Raw genomic sequence first — 24,340 nt, 5'->3', positions numbered from 1 at the left:
GAAAGGAAGAAAGGAAGGGAAATGAGAGAGGGAGGGGAAAGAAAGGAATTAAAAGAAAGGAATAAATAGAAAGAAAGCAAATAAGAAGGGAAGGGGACTTGGATGTGCCAGCTCAGGCACAGGGTGACCAGCAAGAGGGAGCAGGTGGATGGGCTGTAAGACAGGGAAGGAAAGCAGGTGGAGAACATGGATCTGGTCTCTCCCCAGCCCGTGGGGCAGGAGGAGTGAGCTGGCAGCCCAGGGGACAGGCTGGCTGGGGACACACAGGGTAGGCTCTCTGGGGCTGTGTGTGAGTCTCTCCAGGACCATCTGGCTGGGAATGTTTATTGCTGCTTCAGACAGGGCTGTGTCCTTACCAGTGTCCTGTGGGCAGTTTGGGGTGGCCCTTAGGGACACCCAGCTGGTAATGAGGCATAAAGGGGCTTTCCTCTGTGCTGTCCCCAGGTGTCCCCCGTGGCTGCAGAGGACACTGATCTCTGCACAGCTCCCTTTGATCACTGGCTGTGTTGGTTTTGTAAGCCCTGCACCTCTCTGTTCCTTTACATCTGAAATGATGGCCCCTGAGACACTGCCCTCTCCCCACCACCTCAGTCCCCCAGTGCTCCATTCCCCAACCCCAGTGCTGGGCTCTGTCCTTGGGAGCCAAACACAAACACCACCTCGAGAGCAGCTTTAATTCGTTACGAGCCGCAAGTCAAGAGGGGAAAAAAAAAATCAATATATTTTACCTAGACAAGCGTTGCCATGTCATTAATACTGCCTTCATTGCTAAGCCTCTTCACAGTCCACTTGTCCTGCAATCTGCCTGGTTTGCTCTGAGTGCTCTGCTGGACCAGACAGGGACAGAACCACGTCTGGCTTTGCTGCTGGTTCTTTATGCTCAGTTCCACTTGAAGGATCTCTGCTGCAACATTTGGATGGAAGCACTGCAGAGACGTGGCTATTTATCTAAACCATCTGTTTCCACTGGCACAAAGGGAGCCCCTCACGGTGTTTCTGTTGGTCTCCAAGCTCTTTGCACACCTGGCAGAGGCCGTGCACGTGAGCAGGTCCGAGTGAACAGGGCTGTCACCAACAGATCGTGATAGTTTGGGGCAGGGATAAACAATGCCTGGCACTGAAGGCAACGCTCTTTTTCTGCTGCCCCCTTGGAATTTCTCATCCTCCGGCCCGGGAATAGTAGAGGAATAACTCGGGGAGGGGGAAGGAGGTGTTGGAATTCAAACTGGCATTTCCACAGCAGTTTCTGTCAGCCTTTCTCTTCCAGCAAAAGCTTTTGTTTGTGTTTGGTGCAGGGTAAGTATGGCCTTTAACCCCCTACATGACTGGCTATTACTAATATGCCTTTTCATGAGAAGCCAAAAGAATCAGAGAGTCAGGACAAAAACCAGCACTGAGCAGGTTTTCACCCTCTCCCAGGGCTGTTGTCTCTGGATGTTGGGGGACTGGTTATTCCTTAAGTGTAAATTAGCTCCTTACTCTTCTTCCAGTGTCTAACTCGAAATGGATCTGACTGGGGAGTGTGAATGAACTGGTTCTGCCTCTTGGGTACAAGCTCTGATTTCTTTTTTGCCCCCCAGGAGACCACACGGACACAGCCCCTGCCACCTCAAGTTACACAGTCTGGTCTCTCATGGCCTGGTAAATCAGCAAGGTCAGCGTGCCCAAGGTGCAAGAAGTGGATGTAAGAACCCAACCACCCATTTCCCTTTGCCAGGTGAGTGTTGTTACCACCTGTTCCAACACAAACCCATCTGGTATCCACACACAGCCACCACCTTCCTGCTCCCTGGCCAGGGGTGTCTTTAGTGGAGCCCCTAAATGATGTGTGAGGCTGAAACCACTCTGTAATCAGGCAGCAAAATCAAACTTGTTTAATGGTACATCCAGACAGTAAAACTCAGGCCCGTGTGGCTGTGCTGGCAACCCCAGGAAGGACAGCAGGACACGTCCTGGATGGCACTGGCAGCCCCAGGCCTTGTGCCATCACACATTCCTCGCGTCTCTCCATCCATTTCCTTCTGCCCCCAGTGATCCTGCCCACTCTGTGAGTCCCAGAGCTGGAGTTCTGCGTGGGGCAGGTGCTGCAGGTGGGATACGTACCTTGGTGTCACAGCCCCTGTGCAGTCACTTCACTGTCCCCAGCGAGCAGCAGGAGCCTTCAGGCGGTGATTTGGTGGCTTTGTGTGGAGCCTGCACGCTCAGAGTCCTCAGGGAACGGGCACAAACCATCCTGGGAGCAGAACCAGAGACCACGACCCCCGTCTGGGCTCCCACCACAGCTATGGGTATTTATTGTATTTGCTGCTACTTTCTTTTCCTGGTCCAAAGATTCGGGATTTCCTTTGTATAGCATGAAACCACCGCAGCAGCAGGGCTGGCCAGGGACTCCTCTCGTGCTGCCCTGGATCTGTGGGGGAGTGAAACTTTGAGGAAATCTGTGCGTTGGTCACAGATTCCCTGAAAAACCAGCCTGTGGGATAAGGGGTTTGTTAAGGCAGGTGACACCACAGTTACAGCTCCCCTTGACAGGACGAGAGAAAAACCCTCCCTGTTCCTGACCCACCTGGGGTGCCCACACGGCCCCCCCCGTGTCTCTGTTAGAGTAGGGAGGGCTCTTGGGGACCCTCCCAGGCTTTTGTGTCACCTGGGTGTCCCTTGGGAATGTGAGGGCCCTCCACAGCTGGAGGACATGGGCAGCGTGGACACCAATACAACAGAGCTTTGGCTCCAGCCAAACCAACCAAATAAATCACAAAGTACAAATGATGTGGTTTGGGTCAGATAAGGCAGCAGGGGACAGTTTTTTACAATGGCACTATCAGTGCAATTTGCCAGTTTCATCCTTTGCATCCTCACGTCACCTGAGCTTTGGAGGGGGAGCTGTGGCAGGGTGCTGTAAGGCTGCTCTTTTTTGGCACAGGCAAAGCACTGTTCTGGCTGCTGAGGAATTAAAATACAGCAAATGGCACTTCTTCGTATTTATCCAGCTTCCAAACAGGACACAAAGAACCAGTGAGATGGCTCAAACAGGTGGAAAGCAATTCCACTTTCAGATGTGCTAACATACCTTTGACTCAAAACTCCCTGTGGTCTGGGCTGCACAGGAGTGACTGATGATGGAAAAGCCATCAAATGTCCAGGTCAGCAAGAATAAAATTGATATTAAAATGACCTGGGAAATCCAGCTCAACAGAGCTCTGCTCAGACCATTCATCTGGAGAGGGCAGCTCTCGCTGGGATGAAGAAACAGCCACTGACAAAGGACTTTCTGAGATAACAGCAGTGACTTCACTTCTGTAAATGACTTATTTGTTCAGACCTGCTGCTCTCTTCACACCTCTGCAGTGCTCTGAATGTGGCAGAGTATCAGCCCAGACTGTATGAAACCTGCCTTGAAAATCACTGTCTTTAGGAGGAAGAGCTGCATCCTGTTCAGTCTCTGAGCTGAACCATTTCCACCCCGGGCAGACGGTGCTGTCTGCAAGGGGCAGCTGCTCGCTAATTTCCTATGAACCTGCAGAGCTTTAATGCGCTCACACACCCCCTCCTTCATGAATAAAAGCTTCACAGCCTTTGGAAAGGTGAGCTAAGAGGAGAAGCAAATTTACCAATAGATTCTCTTATTGTTTCTCCAGATGAAAAAAAGAGCGAAACTTCTCTTCTGGAAGCCAACTTCACTCGCTCCCAGGGCCAGCACCGAGTCTCTTGGGACCCGAATTCTCAGATGTTATTTATAAGCCAACTTAGTGCCATGATTTATTGTGAAAAACCCAGATCCTGGCAAAAGTGTGTGTCTGCTCCCCTGCAGCTGTACAAGGGGTGTAAGAGCCAGGCAGGCTCTAGCTGTGTATGTTATGGCTCTCTGCTCTCACAGGCAGTGTGTCTGTGCAGGACCTGTGTGTTCACAGCCCCATCTCCACCCACAGGGGGATGGCCAGCTCCCCTCCCCAGCTCTGACTGCAGAGGCAGCCAGAGGTAAAACACACTCTGCAAGGTGCCCCAGACCTGAGCACTGCTTCAAGCACTGATGTTTTCTTCATGAGCCAAGTGTTTCTGCGAGGGTTGAACTCCTTAACACACTCTCCTAAATGAAAAATAAGCCCTCACACTGTTCCCATCTTGCAGAGGTTTTGTTGCTGCTGTGACCAAACTGAAAGAAGAGGGGAGTGCTCCATGTCCCCCAGACAGTGCACTGGCCACCACTGTCTTTGGCTGGGGAGTGGACAGAGAGGTGCTGGAGGGAGGTTTGGAGATGGGTCCTCCTGGAAGAGGGAAACACTTTGGAGCCATCGCTGCTGCACGGCCCAGCCTGTGGACGAGGCTGAGCACAGAGACCCTGCCTGGCCTGACAGAGCTGACAAACTACTGTGGCTCTGACATGACCAGGTGCAAGTCTTCACCAGGAGACAGAGCTGGAAGGAAAAAGGATGTGAACATTAAAAGCATTTAAGAAATACCTTGAATCTCTTTTACCATAGCAAAGGGAAGAGGGGCAGACAAAAAAAGACAGTTTTACAATTTGTCCCTGCAGTTTCAGGGGTTGCATTTGCAGTTTAACAGCTCCTGTCCTTCCTTAGCTGAGAAACCCTCAGTGGACAGGGCTTACCAGCACTCTCAAAGTGCCAGTTATTCCTGCTGCATCCCCAGCAGCATGCAATTCCAGTTGTTCTTTATGAACCGGCCCAGATGGAGCATTACGTGCCTCAGAGGATGCAGACCTGCCACTGGACTTACTGCAGAACCCAGCTGCTCCTGAGCTACAGAACAACAACACACTGTATTGGTTGGGGTGGGCTGGGATGTGCAATCCCTGCACCATCATTCACGTTGGAAGTCTGATTCCTTGCAAAGCAAAAACTCTTCTGTAATTATTGATAAACCCACACGGATAAACCAGACGTGCAAAGTCGTTCATACAACATTCCTGTCATGTCACAAACATATCAGCCTAAGAGCTTTACCCATTCCATTCCATTCCATTCCATTCCCAAGCAGAGCCCATGGAGGCTGCCAGCTCTGCACAATGTCCCTGTGCCTTCAGCTGGGGCAGCACAACAGACCAGGGGGTGTCACAGGAACACGAAGAACACAGACCCAACACCCCGCAAGAGAAAGGGTTTTCAAACGGGTTTCTTTGGTTTTTGTTTTTGTTTCATGCAAGCAGAGTTCACAGCAGCTGGCTGGATGCTGGGTGGCTGGAGAAAGCTAAAAACAAACAAATCCCATCACCAAATGAAATTCAGAAGTCGACTACCAGCCACAGGCTGCAGCGGCATTCCCAGCCACGGAGTGCTCTTCCCAGCGCCAGGAAAGCAAGCCGGGGTGGGAGCAGGCTGCAGGGCATGGAGGTTGTTTGTTTAGAGTTCTGAGGAAGCTCTGGTGGTGCTCTTGCTCCCAGTGCACACTCTGGGTGACTGGGTTTCCTCCCCACTCCCTCTTCGTCAGGGTTTTTTTGGGTGCATTTCCTTGAGCAATGCACGCAGCTCGTGCCCTCCCCGAGCATCCCCTTCCCCACAGCTCCCACCTGCAAACTGGGAGGGCAGCACAAAATCCTGGCACACGACTCTGCTGGCCGGCAAAGGCAGTGGGGAGGGCAGGAGAGGAGTTCTCCAAGGGGAGGTCTGACGTGTAACTGCACTTTGGGTCTGCTCTCCCCTGCAGAACTCCTGGGGAACAGCGCTGTGCCTCTGCTCCCGAGGGGCTCCAACCACGGCACAAACGGGATCATCTGGAGAGCTGAACCCCAGCACGGCACCAACGGCCTCTTCACTGCAAGCAATAATGGAAGCAAGAGAAAGAAAGCTTGGCTGGGGGTATTGCTGAAGCAGATGTGAAGCTGTGATGTTGGAGGTCTGGGTGAGTCTGCTCCTGAACCTGCTCAAACGCTGGCCCCACAGCTCTGCCTCCTCTCTTCCTCTCAGAGCAGAGCTCCTTGGGGTTTGCATTTTGGGAACCTTGTCGGACTGGTTTCCTCAGCTGTCTGGGCTGAGATGTGGTCAGTCTGTGTGCCAGCACCTTGGCCATCCCTCACCCTGACAGGGCAGAGAGGACAGAGCAGAAAATCAGTGCAAACTGACTGCAAATGCAGCAACTGGGCTGCAACTCTTTACAGCACTGAGGTCCTTGTGCCTGTTTCTCCACATGACAACAGACACCACTCCCAGCCACGGCTGGGCCCTGCTATGATAACCTTGGTTTGCTTGGTTGGAATTGTATTTTTAGGCTATCTAGACATACATGACTCAACTGTCTTACCTGCAAAATGCACTGGGTGTCTGGAGACAAGGAGCCCTTGACCTTTCAGGGATAAATTCCTTCTCCCAGGCAGGAACCTGCTCATTCCCCGTGTCCAGCCCTCTGCAGCAGGGCAGTGCACGGCCAGGCTCCTTCCCCTGGAAAACCCACCCCCTGCTCTACTTCCACACTCTCCAAAATGGTTCTTGGGCTGCTCTCAGCATATTTTGCTGAAGTCTGTCCAGAGAGCTCGGCTGTCTTCACGTCTGGGCTGGAGCTGAGCAAAGTGCAGGAACAAAAAGCATTTTAAACCCCTGTCTCGATCCCAGCTCCACTCGGAGCAAGCCCTGCCAGCGCTGGCAGGGCGGGATCCTGTCAGTGCTGAACCTCCAGCTACTCGTTAATCACTCGGTTCAGTTCACAGGGAGGACACAGAGCAAGGGAGGTGGGATATTTCCCGAACAATCCTACTTTTTGGTGACACACGACTGTCTCAGTGTCCACCCTGCTGCCAGGCTGGGGCTCCACCCCAGCGACTCTTGCTCAGCCTCGGGGGAAGGTGAGACCGCTCTGAGGAAAATGACTTAAAATGCCTTCAGGTGCCTTTTCACTTCTTTTTATTTAATTCCATAAATATTTTCATAAGGCTCAGTGTCTTTACAACACTTTTTAAAACACTTTTTTTGTTTTATACACACAACTTTGACACTTGTTTGACAGGGTCAAACAGTCCAATATAAACAAAATAATAAAACTGGCAAGTGCGGATCAGCTGGGTTACCAAAATCCTTTTTTTTCTTTTTTTTTTTCTTTTTTTTTTTTTTTTGCTCTTACTTTTAAAACCCCAAAAGCACTAAAATATCAGTATTTGGCTTCAAACTAGAATTTTAAAAACCTTTTTTTTTTTTTTTTTTAAATTCTCTGCTACAAGTCCCTGTCGTCATCGTAGTGCCTTTAAACTCCTACAGACTCTTCTTTTCTTCTTAAGGAAAAATAAGCTTGGTGATGCCATGCAGAACTTACAATAGCTACTAAATATACATGTTCCCTGAAATGTAGCTGCAATGAAAAGATGACAGAGCATAAAGAGAACAAAACCAGAAACCCAAAGCACCACAGTGTACTATCAATAACATTGCAATGGATGGCTGGTGCCCATCCAGAAACTGAAACAAATTTCAAATATATTTCTCTATGTATTATTTTCTATTTACAACTGTTAGATGCACCTAGGTTGGTTCTTGTTTGACTTTTTGGAGAGGGTGGGGAGGCGAAAGTCTTGAATTTAGATCCTCTGTTCTAGTGTCTAGGTCAAGGGGTAATGCATGTCATTTACCTAGGGAAGAGGGAATCTTTATTTTATATATATATATATATATAGATTCAGCCAGAGAAAACCGTAAACATTTAAGTTTGTTACAACTCTCTTGTTTCTGCACATGGAATGGTAAGTGGGTTCCTCCTGTCTGGCATTGAAATGAAAGTCTGTTACCAGATGCTCAGTCAAATCACCCCCATCTGCATCCGCGCCGCTCCCGCCGCGGCAGCCCAGCCCTGCTCCCTACTGGGAAAGCCACAGGAGGTGGGAAAGTGGGACCCAGTGCTGGTTCTTCTTTGTGCCAATGCTCCATCTGCTGCAGCACCTTTGGCAATTTATGGAGGGGAAGAGCTTTCCTGGATGCCATTGCCTGAGAGCCAAGCCCCTCTTCCCTCTGGAACACGCGCCTGCAGCTGCTCTGCTCGGGCAGTGCTGGCTCGGGTGGGCTTCCCACTTAAGAAAGAAGCTGCGAGTCCAACAAGTGGCCTTGTCAGATCAAGCGAGTCTTGACTTATGATGCAAATAATGGTGTGGCGGTGGTGTTTCTTTTTTCCTAGTGCTGAATATTTAGGAAGCATCTTCTCATAAAAATTATGGATGTCTCATTCTCACTCTCTGAGGCACAAAACAGTAAATGAACAGGCTTAACTAATGTGCTTGTTACTTTTTTCTTTTTTTCCCCTAAGCAATTAAAAAGGCAAAGGAATAAGTGAAATTTTCATCATGTTGACAACATTTTGGAATCTCTCTCTCTCTTTCTCTCTCTCTCTCTCTCTCTCTCTCTGCATCTCTCCAGCCATTCAGGAAGAGTAAAACATTCCAGTTAACTGCCGAGAACCCATCTCATCCACTTCGTTAAATACCCATTCTGGTAAAGAAACAAAATAATATTTGCTACGTACCCCGTATTCAAATCTGACCATAAAAATGCAAAGATACAAAAGAGCATAAAAATCATTTCTGATATAAAATTGGGTTGCTTCCTATTTGCAATTCCTGGTGTTTGGCTGCTGCCTGTCACAGAGGGGCCACTTTTCCACTCCAGAACACTAATCTGGCTTTGCTGGTTATTGATAGTTTCTAAATTAGTGAAAAGTATACGAGCGATTATTTCTTGACTTAGATAAAAATAATGCCACCCTTGCAATATGCCCTGAAGTAAAACAGGCTCCATGGAAATAATGAAATCACACTCTCTGCTCTTCCCATTGTATTTCTTAGGGGCAAAGAAAAAAAAAAAATGTATGTCCACACTCGCTGGCTCAGGGTGCTTTTGTGGTGTATCAGATTCAAAGGAAAATGACAAATACCGTGGTCAATCACTTTATCCCACATTTTCAAAGGAGTTTGCAGAATAGCTCTGCAAAGGTTTTAAATTCATCTTCTAAATCTGGTTAAACAGTCTCATTTGCCCTAGGAAAAAAAAAAAATCATCCTCGTGCACAATGGTTTGTTTTGCAAGCTTAAACATAAGCTTTTGCACTTGCAAACAAATGTACTTAAGGCTGAAACTGTAGGAGGTGTCTCTAAAAACAGAGCTGTGAATCTCCAGAGGGAGAAAAAGAGAGAGAAAGAGACCTGGAGTTTGGCTGAGTGACTCCAGAGCCGCGGACACTGATACACCTCTGCCAGCCACCGACGGCCTGGGGTGACCTGAGCACTGCTCTGATCGGGACACAACCACGCCTACACATCTCGGGTCACACCTGTATCTTCCCTGAAGGGCAGCTCTCAGCTCCTCTGCAGCTCGGGAGCTTTGCCAGCAGCTGAACCCTTGCCGGGATCCTCCCACTAAGGGGTCACTACCGGCAGCTCAGCCTGCTGGGGATCTGGGATGCCCGGAGCGGAGCAGGCAGTGAGGGCAGTGAGTCCCCGCTTTTGGGACCACTGCTCCTGCAAATGGCAATTCGTGGTTCATCAACCAGGACTGTGCAGGCTGAGTGTGGCCAAGGATGGGACCTTAGTTCCTGAAGACAGAAAACTGGCCATTTGTCAGAGCCTCGTAGCCAATTTTCCTCCAGCTGCGATGGAGGCATGAAGCCATCGGTTTTTAAGCTTTTATCTTTGCATGGAAAACAAAGATAGGAGTGGGCTTTTCAGAGTCGTGTCTCGGCTTGAAAAGAAAATAAATCAAAGATAACCCCACAGAAACAAAGCTCAACGCAAAAGAAAGAAAAGCCCCTGATATTCTTTTCTCAGTCTTACTCCGAGTGTGAACAAATCACACTGAATTGAGAAAAAGACAATGCTTAAAAAAAATGCAAAAAAATTAGCTGAGGAAAACCCATCTCTCACTTCCTAAGTAGCTGCTTCCCCTTCTGCTGGGTTTCACCTGCCCACAACGAAACAGTTAAAGCCAGAGAAATACTGCGCAGCGGAGCGGGAGCACAGGGAGCACATCCAGACAGGCACGAGTCAGACCAGGGAATGCAGGACAGGGAAAGGGGCCACATCTTCACTGGAATGGGGACTTCGGGGACAGCCAAGGGAGGGACGGAGAGGGAGGGAGAGGGAGCAGAGACCTCCCAGCACTCCAAAAAACAAACAACCCCCCTCATAAATAAAATCAAAGAAAATATACACCAATGTAGTCCATGAGGAACTTCCATGACGGAGTCACACAAGCGAGAAAGCATTCTGGGATGCCAATGACGACCAGGATGAAAATGAAGAAAAACAGGGGAAAAATAAAAACCCAACAGATGTCCGACCAATGGAATAAAATAAAACAGGTCACATGGTTAGAAATCATTGGTGCTTCCTAGTATCTAGTAGCAGATTACTTCCCAAAAACAACAAAAAAAGTTTTTGGTCCTTCTATATATATACATATATGTATATATTATTATTTTTAAAATGTGTGTATACATATATATATGTATATATATTTAGTTGCAACAGTGCTTCTCCGAAAAAAGGTCCATCTATAAATATAATTTTATTTATTTTTATTTTTAAATTTTAGTTCTTTTAAGTTAAAATTCTCCATCTCTCTACGTATTATTTTTTGAATGGTGTTAACCTGCTGAAGTTTTGCCAGAATGGTGCCTGGCTGCGTCTGGGTTCGGTGAACTCGAAGACCTGGGACTGGGATATGCCATCTGTCACCATGTATTGTCCCTGATTTAATGGATCCTGGGGTGGTGGGTAGGCTGGAGGAACCGACTTGGAGTAGCTCACACCTGCATCGATGATTGGGGGGAAAAAGAAACAGATCAGTCAAAGAGCAATTGGGTCAGTAGTCTTTCTTCGTCATGCTATCGCCTCTTATCACTCATAACCGGGGTCCCAAACACCGGGGAGACGTGCGAGAGACGGCACAGCTACGGAGCCACCACACTGCCTGACCTCTCAGCTCCGAGGCTGCCTGTGCTACACCAAGGCCTGAAGATTTGGGAAAGGTCCATTACTTTTGCGTGGGCAGAGTTCCGCCTGCCCTCATGGAAAAGTCCCGTGTGACCGAAGGAGCGCGGCCGCGGGCACCGTCCTGCTCAGGCGGAGCCCAGAGCCCGCGGCGTTCAACCCACTCCGCTTCCACACCTGCTGCTTCCAAGCTCGTTCCTCCCCTCCCTCCCAGCTGGACCTGGAGCACAGCCGTGCCCAGCACGCCCCGCTGACCCAGCCCCGAGAGCGCGACCCTGGGGACCACGCCGGGGCAGAGCGGGGCTGCCCTGCAGGACGGCTGTGCTCGTCTGCCTGCACAAAGGGAGCTCCTCACCTTCTCTAGGGAGGTTTTAGGACTTTTCCAGAGGGTTCTTTTTGAATTCACCAGTCTGGTTTCAGCCCGAAACGGCTGCACCCAACGCAGAAAAGGCTGACTCTGCTCAAGCCAAACTGGTAGCAATGGATGGACTGGCAAGGCTACGCTCTGGGGTCTGGATGTCTGATTCCCACACGGGTGAGCCACAGCTCCTGTGCAGGAATGGGGAGAGGGGATGCTGCCCTTACAGCTTTCCCATGGAAAGGGGGGGCTTCAGCAAGCCGGGGCCTGTGCAACCTGTTGTAAAGGATGGTGTGGCAAGGGCGGCTCTGGGTGACTGGAGGTGAAACAGGAGGGATGTGTGTAGCACAGACTACGGGCACAGTGACTCAGTCTGCATGTCCTTCCCCACAACACCGCTGAGGAGGGATAACCCCTCCTGCAGCCTCAGGGCAGCATGACCGGCTGGAAACCACAACTCCAGAGAAGGGCAGGAAGGAGAGAGGAGCAGGGCTCTGGAGCAGGCTGCTGTAAGCTCTGGCCTTCTCTGGATCCCCTCTGCTGCATGCAGAACTGCTCTTCCTTCTGCGGGGTGCAGGCGTCGCGAGGGCCATCCCGAGGCCGCCGCCTGCCCCGGCTTTAACCGCAGGAGCGAAGGTGACTCTGCCCAAGCAGCTCAGGGTCCTCATCTGGAAAAGCGGGATGGCAGCACCCACCTACCTCACAGGAGGGTTGTGAAGCTAAATTAATTAATGTTTGTAAAACACTTTGAGATCCTCGGCTGGGAAGGTGCTAGAGAAGGCAAAATACGGTGATTAGCACCCAGGTACCAGAGCAAGGTGTGCACAAGAAATGTGGTTCGCAGTCCTACCCACACACAGACACACCGGGGCCGGGCTGGCCGGGCACAGGACGGCTGCACACGGGTGGCACTTACACACAGGGGGAAAAGCCTCACAAAGGGGCACTCACGGAGCTCACCACACAACTCGGACATGGTGCTGCACTGGCCTTCGGGGCCTCTTTTGGGTACGAGCTAAGGCTTTGGTGTGTCTTTAGGAAAGAGGATCAATTCGCTTCCCCTCGCTGTAGAATTTAGGAAATCAAGGGTTAAAATCCTCAAAAGGCTCAGACCGAAGGGAGGTATCATCTTGACTATGTTTAACTCATTTCTCCTTCTTTACTATCTCTGTCCACTGCAGGGAGTAACCAAGATCTATCCTTGCAGTGAACAAAAACTGCTCCGTGATTCATCCTTATGAGCCTTTAACAAATTCATCACAGTTAGTATTTCAAACTTATTTTAAAAGATCAGCCTGGAGATGTTCTGTGTTTCTATCTGCATGATGGAATAGTTACTCATGAGGGAGTCTTCCCAAGCTCCTGTCTCCCACAGAAGGCCTGCAGAGCAGAGGGCAGCCCCAGAGCCCTTGCTGTCCTGGGATAGCTGACACAACTTCTGTACCGTGCTGGTGGGCAGGTCCCAAACAGCAGTTTGAATTTATCACACTGTGTGACTGAAGCAGATGATGCCCCATAGGGACAGAGCATGAGCCTGAGCTCATCTCTGCCCATCCCTTCCATCCCTTCTTCTGCCACTGTCCTGCTCCAGGCAGGTAATGTGGGGACAGTGAGACCAACTGCAGAGTCTGCTCTGGAGGACAAACTCTAACCCTGAACCCACACAGGAGTGTTGACACTCTCCTGGAGGCCACCAGCCCTTGGTGCCTTGGCCAATTTTCCCAGCAGAGACTGGTGAGGGGTTTTAGGATCTGTGGGAAGGTTAGGATCTGCTGCAGGTCCCTTACAAGGCTAGAGCTGGGAAATAAATCTTCTGGTTTGGTCAACCCAGTGGACCAGGATTTACTTCAAAGGCAAATAGTCCTTGTGCCACCAAATTATTGTTCTGCAACAGAAAAGAGCTACTAAGGAGGACACAGCAATTGGTTTTAGCTTTGGAAGACCTTAATCCCACACTAAGACATGCCCAATGGCTTTGGCATCCTGTGGCTGCAGAGCAGCAGTTGGCCCTGAGCTGCAGCTGAGCTGGGCTGGGCTCTTTACTGTCCCTAAACCAATTTGTGGAGGGTGAACTAATGTATTTTAATGACCATACAGAAATGCTACAAGATTTCCTGGATCAGCAGAATGTTATGCACTTGGAAGGCTGAAGAAGAAGAGAAAGGACAGTCTGGCTGACGTCCACTGACACTGATGGAGTTCCACTGCAAAGAGTGGCATCCACAGTCCGTCTTCTCGAAGAGAAAAAAGGCAGACTCCCCTGGCCAGATCACATAGCAAACCCCAGACAGTTCTTTCCCCAAACAGCCTTTTAGGTCAAAACTCCTGAAAAATGTCTATCCGTGCTTGAAACACACCCATGCACACACTGCCACTGCCTTCAGTAAAGCAGCTCAGACCCCCCTCCTCACAGTCCTACGTGTGGCCCTGCGTGAGGATCTGGGCTACTGGCATTGACATCTGGGCTACTGGCATTAACATCTTGGCTGGATGAATGCCAAAAAATCCTGGCTGGTTCTACTTGCATAAGCAGCTGAAGGTTTGCATATTTACCATATTTCTCAAGCGATCAGGCCCGTGGATCTCAATGACATGCATCATCACTCTGCGTGGGGCATGCAGGTAAAACCACTGTGCTCGGGCAAGTCAGGCTGATAATTCCAGAACACATTTCCTTGTGAAACTGTGAGGCAGCACTTTGCAATAGCTTGAGGTGCTCCAAGAATGGCTTTTAAATATTTTTTTGAACAAACCTGTGTTCTTAACAATGTGGAACCCAGAAAACTGGGAGCTGGGAGGGGGGAGGATTCACCTAATCTGCACATCTTCAACTCCTGAGAAAGAGCAGTTCTGGGAAAAAGGCAGGCAGGCAGGTTATTTTTCTCTTCTGCTCTGAAGTGGTTTGTTCCCTCATCAGAACTTGGGGCCACTGTGCAAAATTGTCTCTTGAGGGATATCTTTTTAATATTCAAAGCTGTAACTCCACTACAATTGAACAGAAAGAAATGAGCAAAGCTGTTTTCCAAGGCAATTTTGGGCTGTGTGGCAGACAGAATTCAAAGCACAAAGGGAAAGAATCGATAGATAAGTAATGATTTCTAGGCACAGCTGTGTCAGAACGCAGCTCTACCCCCATGACCAGACCTGGAGCTCCTTCTGCTGGCTCATGCATAATTCTGCACTGTGGCTGCAGCTGCACAGCGGGGTTGTGGGGAGCTGCTCAGAATGAGAAGAAGAAAACTCCCAGATTTATAATTTGGCTAGACAAAACTGGTAAGAGAGATGCTGCTCTGTCAGTTGAAATCATGTCTTTTTTTAGCACTGGGCAGCGTCACTCGGAATCTTTTGGATTTCTCAGCTCAGGAGAAAACAATTAAAAAGACTTAAACTGTCTATTTTTTTTCCTTCTAGTTTTTGTGGGGTTTTATTCTTTTTTTTTTTTATTCTTTTTTTCCCCCCCAAAGTGTCTCTTCTACTTGAGGTTACAACATGATTTCAGTAGCACTTGGAGACTCAGGAGCATGCTGTTAACTCACAGGCAATCCACGGACACGTGCAGACAGATCATAGGCAGGACACAACACTGCACCCTCCCAGAGCTCACACAGCACACAGAGTGCACACAGATCTCCTCCACACAACCATGGCTAGCCTTACAAGCTGCTTATTCCATCCTCCTGTAAGATTTTAGCTTACCCTTTGATAAGGAGCTATTTCACTTTACCCAGCTGTCCAGGTGTCACTCTGTCCCTTGGCCAGAGTGGGGGACAATGCCATTACCCACACTTGGGTTCTGCCCTGGCTGAGGGGGGGCTGCTGGCAGGAAAGGGAGCAGTGCTGCACTGAGGAACCTCCCAGCTCCCTCTGAGCTCAAGGGCAGCTCAGCCACCTTGCACCTTTCAGAAGCCATGCTCAAAAATCCCACAAATTCTGTTTTCTCCTGAATACTGTAACACGGGGAAGCCAGGGACACGCCTCAAGAGCACTAATTGTTGTGTTAATTACTCCTGCAATAGCGACAAGCTTAAGGTAAAGAAACAAGCAGTACTGGCCGAGTGGGTACAGCCCTTTGCCCTTCTGCAGCACATTTCAACAGAGGATCTCAAAGCACAGTTCACCAGGTCCCTCTTAGGTTTAGGGCTGGCAAACTGTGATGTGTCTGGTATTAGTTCTCCCTGACTGCAGCCCTACAGAAGGAGGGGTGGGTGTGAACAGGATCTATCCTGAGCAGCTGTGGACTGGTTTACGCCTCCTGCTGAACCACCCAACTCACTTTTGGACATATTTGCTCATCTCGAGCAATTTGGGTGGTGCCTTAGCCATGGCTCTTCACACAGCTGGGGATTTTACTCAACAGTCTGACCCAGGCAGGTATTAATGGGATGGTAATAGTGAGGAGAACGTGCCTCAGCTCCCTTTTCTAACCACTGACCTCACTTCTCTGTTAGGAGGAAGAGGGAGGGAAAAGGGCTGACTGCAGCTTGAGAAATCCAACAGAGCAAACAGTCATCTCATGTCCTGGATGTTCCCCAGCCAACCACAGTATCTACCTACACACACTGGAGGTAACTCGACCTTCCTGAGTCTATTTATCCAGTCTGTTACTGCAGCCTGATGTCATTAGAGCAGACAGTAAGATAATGATTCCTCATGTGATAAGAAAAGCTAATCGAGGCAAGACAAGAATGATATGGGGGCTTTATCAATCAAAGGCAGGTGAAAACTAATTTATCCCATCCTGTGTTTATAGAGCCTCCCTCTCCTCCAGCACTCTGCAGGCTGACCACAAAGATCACTCCATGGGTCTCACTGACAGGAGGAAATCAGTTCAGCCATGAAAACCCTGAGAAGCTGCCTCTTCTGGGGAGCAGCACCGCCCCTCCCCTGAAACCCTCACCAAACTGAAGTGCAGGAGTACCTGGGCTGACGAACTTATTTCAGTTGGAACCTCATCCTGACACTGATGTTGACACCTGGGCTCTCCAAACGAGTACCATTAACACCTCACCAAAAATCTGCCCTGCAGCATGTGCTCAGCAGAGTCACTGTACCACCCTCAGAGGTCTCCCAGCCAAGACTTTATTCCTGATTTGCCTTAGCTCGTAGGTCTGAGGTTCTCAGAGGATATTGCTGCCTCCAGCTGGGTTCCTGCTGCCTGGAGCAAGCAGCACACTCTCTGTACTGCCGTGGGATGGTGCTTGTGGCCACAGCACGAGCAGTGGGCAGGGGCTTTACAAGAAATGGGGTAAGCTCTGAGACTTCCCCGAATCTGTGGGGAAATCCCCCTGAGAACATGATCAGCTCCGTTCTTTCACCTACTGTGCTGCAAAAACGGGAAGTGACCCTGATTATCCAAAAATGCAAATGCCCCTCTTTGTTTTCCAGGGTTAGTCCCTGCTTGCTCAGGCTCTTGCAATCCCCCGAGGCTGTGCCTACAGGCGTGAACACGAAGGGAAACACGGCAGGGCCACGTCAATCTTGTCAGCAAGAGGCACAGCAGCACAAGGGGCAGTCACCTGCTCTGCTGTGCACACGTGCTGGGAGAGCTTCAGGTGCTGAAGTGGGAGAAGTCAGAGAGAAGCTGCTGCATGTCTGGGTCGGGGTTTTCATGACATAGTTTGCTGTGAGCTCAAGTGATCAGGCAGGAATAAATTAGCAGGAAAATCCAGTGATTCAGAGGGTGTTTTATGACAGGCCAAAGCAGCTCATGCCGGCTGATGATTTAACTCCTGCTGGGTGTGCACAGCTAAGTGTGGGGCACGTTTAGTGACAGCATCCTTCTCAGCTCGGGGACGGGGCGATCCTGACTGAATCTGTGCTTCCCTCCTCCTAAAGGCTTGTCTGGGCTGAAGGCATCTGCTTTGGGGAAGCTGTGCACAGCGCAGAGGGGAATGCAGAGGGCAGGGAGAAGGGCATGAAGGAGCTGGCTCACAGTGTGGGGCTGAAGAGCTCTCCTGGGGCGGGAAATCCTCCCAGCTCACCCTAAGGTCACTTGTCTAAATCTGAGCGGATATTTTATTTTCTAAAGTGAAAACATTAGTGGGAAATGATGCTTTAAGAATAGAGTCTCCTTCCTGGGAGAACCTCTAATTCCCTGACAGCCCTGGCTGGCAGCTTCTAGGAGTACAAGCAAATATCCCTGTCCTGCTTGGGACCAGACATGGATAGAGCTGGGGATCAGGAAGGCATCAGGAAGGGAACTGAATGTTCCTGAAGGCTGCAAACACCAACCCTTGGGGGGAGATGACAAGTGGCTGAGGAACAGAGGTCACTGATGGAGAGAGGCACTCCAGGAGCCTTCTGCTTCTAGATGCTTAGAAATGGAAAAAGCACCCTGGATTAACCTGTGGGTAAGGATGGACTGGAGATCCACAAGGGACCTGTTTCCAAGGGAACTTTGGACCTGTTTCCACTGCTCCAGTCAATAACAGGCACAGTGCTGGAAGCACAACCCAATGCCATCATCCCTCTGCCATGCCAGCACAGGCAGTGGAAGTTCTCAGTGGGACCTGGACTATCTGCAAAGATCCTGCACACGTGGCTGCCTGTGGCCTGCAAAGGGCTGTGGGGGTTTTTGTTGTTTTTGTTAAGTCAAGACAAATAAAATTCTCTTGTTACTTTACTATTTCTAGGAGACACCACACTGAATTCTATTCCCAGTTCCCACACTGACACTGAAGGAAGCTAAAGGGCAACAACCAAGAGGCAAAATCTTCAACAATCAATGCAAAAGGAAAACAACAGCAACCAGCCCTTTTCTGTCTGTGAGGTGCAGAGCCAATGGTACCCATTTACTGTATATCTAATGGACTTACAGAAGGCCAAAAATTGGTTTAATGCTGTCTTAAGGCACCTGGTCTAATGCCATTACATTTTTCCCAATCCAATAAGCAGTGCAAATCCTGGGATGCTGCTGAAATCTGCCCTCGTGCACCGTTAGCTGGATCTGGCGGGGACTCTGGCCCTGCACACATCCTGTGCAGTTAGAGTGTCAGGAGGGGGCTGCTTCTAGGGGGCCCCACAGAGGACCCTCAGGTGGGGATTAAAAACTTCTCAAAGAGCTGTGTTCCCACTTGGTCACCTGGCTAAAGGTTCTGTTAGTTCAAAAAGCAGAGTTTTAAGGCTACTTCTGCTGCTCTCAGCTGCTCCCAGTGCCTCCCCCTCGCCTGCTGCAGCCAGCAGTGGTTTAAATGCCTCCTCTTCAAACACATGCCAGCCAGCTCCAGAGCAATACTTCTGGGAGGTGTGGTACAACAGTGCATGAAATAAGCAGCAGTTTATACTATTTGAAAAATGTTTTTCTGCTTCACCTCTAACAAAGTTGATTGCATTTTCCATTTCACCTCCTTCACGGCTTTTCTCTCTTCCTTAAGTGTTCTGTGACAGGGGAATTACCATGGTTTCCCATTTAAGAGGTGGAGGGAACAGCTGAGATAATCCAGGAACAAGTCTGTAACAGGCACCGCTGACACGGGAGCAGAGCTCGCGACACGTCGGGCCGGGCTGTGGAGCTGTCAGGCCCTGCTGGAGCCACTCAGCCCATCCTGCAAAGCCTGCATTTAAGTGAATTAGCAGTTCCATTGAAGTATTCCCATTTCTGAAGGGCTTCACTGCTTTCCAGGTATAACTGAGGCTCCAAAACCAACCTAAAGCCCTTTCTGATGCTCCTGTGGTGCCGTGGGAGGGCAGAGGCAGCAACCCCTGGCATGGGCACACCTCTCAGTGTGCCTGCCAAGGTCTTGGCCAAAAATATCTCAATAACTGTAAAATGCATATGGCAAGATTCAAAAACTCAGTCTCTAAAAGCCAGCTCTCAGGAGTTTCCTCCTACCTCCCCGTGCTGAGCAGTGCCAGCAGCTCCAGCAGCCTCTATGCTTGGGCACGAGACAAACCACAGAGTAACAAACCCAAAGAGTCTTCAGCAAAACCTTCAAGTGTCAATACTCAATCAATCTGAATGAGACTGGGCTATGATCACCACAGTGCAGGACAAAGCAAACAGAGCTGCTGTTTTAACAACCCTATTTGTTGTTTTTCAGATTCCGTGTCTTAAAAACAACCGGGCTGTGCTTAACTTGGTGCTGGGATGTGACTGAACTTCTGTCTGACTCGAGGACTTAATCTCATAAAAAGAACTGCCAGTGCTACAGCCTAAGCTCGTTCTTCACTAAAGAAATGCTGACTGCTGTTCTAGGAGCTAATGAGTTTTATAGTCCAAGAAGCCTAAGATAACAACCCCTCTTTTTTCATCTCAGAGAGAAAGAGAGAGAAAGACAAAGAGAGAAGACAGAGAGCAATTGCTGTGTAAGACATAAGTCCTGTCGGGCATATTGTGTTTGTCAGGATGCGAGTCCAGTGATTTACGTGGGAGTACTGGTAGGCATGCTCAGGCACCTCTGAACTGTGTCCCTTAATGGCTGAACAGTACAATTATTAATTAATACCTTCATTAATTAATAATATAATTAACTGAACAGCAAGTAATAATTCAAACTGGTTTTGTCATGGCATCATGCAAGTCTGATTCTGATTCTGCAGTTGCCGTAACCCCTGTGATTGGTTCCGTGCTGGGGGACAAACATGCGGGTGCTGAGGGGGAGCCTGAGACCTCGAGCTGGGTGTCTCAGTGGCCACTCCTGCCTGAGGTACCCTGGGTGAGGTACCTGGGCCTGGGTTTGGGGTGTGCACACGCTGAGCTCAGAAAATCTGGCCAGGAGAGTTTTTAGAGAACATCTTAGAAGACGGCATAGGAAGTTAGTAGAGAGGAGAAGACTAATGACAATGGAGAGACACAGCAAACCAAGGAGTTTACAGTTGGCCTGGCAAACCACTACTGGACCAGCAAAGCCAGTAGACAACAACAGGTGAGGCAGAAAGCAAAGAATTCCTTCAACTTCTGAAAAAAACCCACTGCCTGCAGAGTGGGGACAAACCTGCCTGGGACTGACCCGAGCCCAAGCAGTGACGAGTCCTCTCAAAACCCATTTATAGGCCTAGTTGTGCCATGGAACTTTGGTACTGAGTCAATATGTCTATGACATAGTGAAGCTTTGGAGAACTTGAAAGATGACCTCTCTGACTTTCCCTCTGTGTTGAGTATTTCCAAACCTGTAGCTGCAAGAGTTATTGCCAGAGATAATAAACGCTGGCCTGTGCCAGTTGAGGCTCTGCCTGATACCTGGCATGGCATTGATTAGTTGGCTGTACCCTGCCTGGGTGGGGAGATGATTCTGACATTCAAGAAATATAATGTCTTTACTAAAAATACTTTATTTCCTAGAGCTGGTGCTACTGTGCTATCCTTAAAAAGTTACAGGTAGCCCCAGAAAACAAGAGTGTCCCCTTTCCAGAAGCAGGAAAGGGGTAGCTCCCTCCCCAGTTCTAGTATTTTAGTCATCCTTCTTTTTTTGCTAATGGGAGACTTTGGGAATTAGCAGAACCCCTACACACCTCCGCACTCACTCCCGTTTCAGCCTGAGATAAACAACTGAGATAGATTTCTGCCCCCAGGGACAGCTTCTGGACATCAGACTGGAGACACGAGATCAAATTCATCTCTGGTGCCATTCCACTGGCTTCAAGCACATTCGACCAGAGATTAATTTGGCCCACAGATACATTAAGAAAGGATACAAAGCACAAACGGTATTTTATAAAAAAAGAGCAGGGGAGGGGGAAGTTCAAGGGGACGCTGGATCCTAACCCAGCAGGATTCAGCCCAGCCCGCTCCACCCTCACATCACCAGGCACAGAGCGTGTTGCCGGTTACCTTTTTGCTTACTGACTTTCTTTACTGTCATTGCCGCTTGCCGCTTTTGATTTTCAGAAATTTCAAAGCCTGGAAAAGGGAACACGGCAAACACAATTCAGAAGGTTGCTTACAAAGCCTCGGAGTTGTTTTTTTTTGGGGTGGGGAGGGATGCCCTGCACTGCTGGGCAAGCACAGAAGGCCCCAAGCGGGCAAGGATGGCCCGGTGAGCTGAGTGTACGGGTGTGTTCTACTGAAAAGCAGCTCTTCCTTGGAAGGACAGGCCACTTTATAGTCTCACTTGTGCAGGGACTGTATGAAAAGTAAGATTAGACCCATTATTATTTATACAGTAGCATAAATGTGCCCAGTGCTTTACAGCTGAGCAACAAACTGAGCCTGAACTGACACTGGTTACAGTTCCTTCCTCTAACCACTCTCAAAAGCCAATATTTAGGTATATTAAATCTGATGCGAGGGGAGGGCATGGCTGGGAAGTCACTGACTTTGCTGCCCTCCTATGCTGCATGAGACATAACCAGAGCAGAGTGGTGCAGCCAGGAGACACTGAAGTCAGATGGCCAAAGACTTCCTTCTCCCATATACCCATGGAGGCTTGAAGCTATGGGCAGAATTTGTTTATTCAGGGCCAAAAATAACAGTAAATGAATTGGAAAGAGACCTGTTTATGACTATGAGAGCAAACAAGGACATCTCAGTAAGACTGAACTGTAATTCTACTACAAAAAAATGTCGGCTTCTCCACCCATCGGGGCTAAATGAAACATTAGCAACAATCTCCTTTCAGATTCATTTTCATATTCCTCACCTATCTTTTCATCTTCTTTTACCATCTTCCTTTCTTCTCTGAAAGCTCTAAGCCATCGTAACTTCTCCTCCAGTTTCTTGGCAAAGAATAAGTGCATTTCCTCAGTCTCCTTGTTATGAAGTTTGAAGGCATTCTTCATGCTGACATTGAAGTCATCATCTCTCCCATCGTCTATATCCACCACTTCATACTTATCCATGTCTATGCGCCCTTTGTAATACAGAATATCTCTTCTTATCAGATCCTACAGAGACAAAAGGAGAAAGGGTTGATTGTGGGATGCTTACAGAGCCTGAGCTCAACGGGAAATTCCTGGGAGAGCTGAAGAAAACAAAGAAATAACTGTGCGACCTGGCCAGGTTCTTCAGGCCTCACCTGTTGTGAACACATTCCCTGCAAACAGGGTAGATCACGGGCAGAGGAGAACACAAAACACATCCTCCTGCTGCAAAATTCAGCATGTGGGCATGAAGAAATGCCTCTGAGCAGGAAACAGGCTTCCATCGTTTCCCACGATGGGAGCTCTGTTCCATGGGATAAGAACCATAAGCTTCAGACCACTGGCCCGAGGGGGTCCCTGTGCTGCCAGCCAGGTGTGCACACACAGTGCAGGAGTGTTTGGCACTGCAGGCTGGGGAGTGCAGATCTGCTTCCCAAACACATTCCCAGAGCCAGGGCAGGCAGGTCTCTGCCCCTTCTCCTTGGAACCCATTTCCCATCCACACATAGCTCAGTGGTGAGAAATCCCCCCGATTCTCAGGCCAAAGCACTCCTAACCTATCTCTGCCTCATTAAACCCTGGATTTAACCTCTCGATCCAGCTCAGGATTTTCTTTTCCCCTCCTTGATTTATGACCTTTTCAACCAAACCTGTTCATGTTCCTCTCCCTCCTCCTTGTTGTGGAGCAGCAGCTTATTTCTCTAAGTTGGGGAGGGAAAAGTAACCTTTGTACTGCCTTTACTAGAACTACTCTTGAGTTACACTGAGTTAAGAGGAGCACTGGCCCCACATCTCCATGTCTTTACAGGAGCAGATAACAAAAGATGATCCTCAGAAAAAAATGTTAATTCTGTAGTCATGACCAAAGTGATTCAAGTTTCAAGGCACACATATTTAGCACACCAAACTCAGCAACACACAGTCAAGATTTCCTTCCTCTAACCACTCTCAAAAGCCAATATTTAGGTATATTAAATCAATTTAACCTAAGTACTTTTGGATTTTTGAGATAAAGATAAATTTAAAGATAAATCTATATCAAAGGATTCATTTAAGAAGAAAAATGAAGTCAATGTACAACATTTATTTACTCAGATAATATTTAGCAGTGAGATTTTTAAAGATAAGCAGTAGGTATAATTTAAAAAAAAATTAATCTTGGAAAATAAACTCTACACCATAATTTATTTAGCAAACTTGCTCATGGATCTGCCAGACAGTATTAATTCTCATGAGACAAGGCCCTGGCCAGAAGCTTTAAATCCTGACTCCTTCCCCTGGAATGCTAGGGAGAAATTCCATTAACAAACCTCTGGTACAAACACCTTCCTCTAGTGCAGGCTGTGAGCAGTGATGCTGTCCAATACATTAAAAAAGGCTGAATAGGCAACAGAATATCATCTCTGTTTTGTCCTAACTTGGGAAATTGCTGCTTTGCTTCTGTGCCTGGGCAAGGCTGTAAGTGTCACACAGGACCTGGTCAATGCAATCGATACCACACTCCGTGTTTAATGTGAGTCTGGGGCTCGTTTGGACAAATAACATTTATCTCCACCACACTCCCAAAAAAAGCTGATCTCAAATCTCACAGGAACCAAGATGTGCTCCTTAAATTAGCTGTACAACAGCCATTCTCCTTCCCACTCACTGAAGCAGAGGACCTGCGGAACACCACACGAGCAGACCGTGCTCGTGATGACACGGGTGAAGAGGAATCCACAGCACTTTTCCAGGCAACTCTCATGATTGTGTAGATTTGTTCCTGAAGGTATTACAGGAGTAAATAATCACAACCCTCCTTCTCAGCAGGCTCTGTGCGTTGGCCTTTTCGCTATACACACTCAGTACATTTTTCCCCTCTTATCTCTCTGATTTTGACTCAGAAAACATTATGAGCTAATGCCAAGTGAATGCTTTAACAGCTTTGTGCAGAGGACAGTCCCTGGGTTTGGAGGTGCCTGCCTGAGTTGCTCCATCCCTTTCCTCTCCCAGGCTGAGGCTCCTGCAGAGCATCTCAGAGGCTCCTGAGCCCCGCAGGTGCTGCCGAGCATTGGAGAAGGTAACGGTGCTGCCTGGGAGTTGCTGGAGGAGCAATGAGGAGAGAACAGAATCCTGCAAGGGCTGCTGGAAAGAAAATGGCCCCACAGAATATTATTGTTGGAGAAATGCAATGGTTCAGCTCCTGAGCCTGCCGAGAACACGAGGAAGAGATGCCGTGGTTTGTCCTTGAGCGCTGAGCAAGCACAGGGGAAAAGAGGGAAAGACAA

The 24,340-nt window shown here is 48.8% G+C and overlaps 1 protein-coding gene across 12 annotated transcripts in view; it reads right to left on the bottom strand.

The window, feature by feature from the left end:
* Window positions 1–6,837: 6,837 nt before the first annotated feature.
* The window catches only part of ARHGEF9 (Cdc42 guanine nucleotide exchange factor 9), a 207,593-nt gene continuing 190,090 nt past the window's right edge, over window positions 6,838–24,340 (bottom strand). For 9 of the 12 annotated variants that reach the window (XM_027893816.1, XM_027893820.1, XM_027893821.1 and 6 more), the window contains 3 exons: window positions 21,854–22,097; window positions 21,046–21,114; window positions 6,838–10,737 (listed from right to left, as the gene is read on the bottom strand). In XM_027893816.1, the coding sequence (XP_027749617.1) occupies window positions 10,556–10,737; window positions 21,046–21,114; window positions 21,854–22,097 (495 nt within the window). In that variant the 3' untranslated portion in view covers window positions 6,838–10,555. Of the gene's footprint in view, window positions 10,738–11,201; window positions 12,048–21,045; window positions 21,115–21,853; window positions 22,098–24,340 lie in introns of those variants that run through there. The other 3 variants (XM_027893817.1, XM_027893818.1, XM_027893819.1) reach the window with 3 other exon arrangements.

This window comes from Empidonax traillii, unplaced genomic scaffold (assembly GCF_003031625.1).
Source record: "Empidonax traillii isolate 1590-97213 ecotype Southwest subspecies unplaced genomic scaffold, ASM303162v1 scaffold407:size753175, whole genome shotgun sequence".
Classification (NCBI taxonomy): domain Eukaryota; kingdom Metazoa; phylum Chordata; class Aves; order Passeriformes; family Tyrannidae; genus Empidonax; species Empidonax traillii.
Note: the sequence above shows the minus strand (reverse complement) of the source record. Positions and strands in the feature narration are given on the sequence as shown.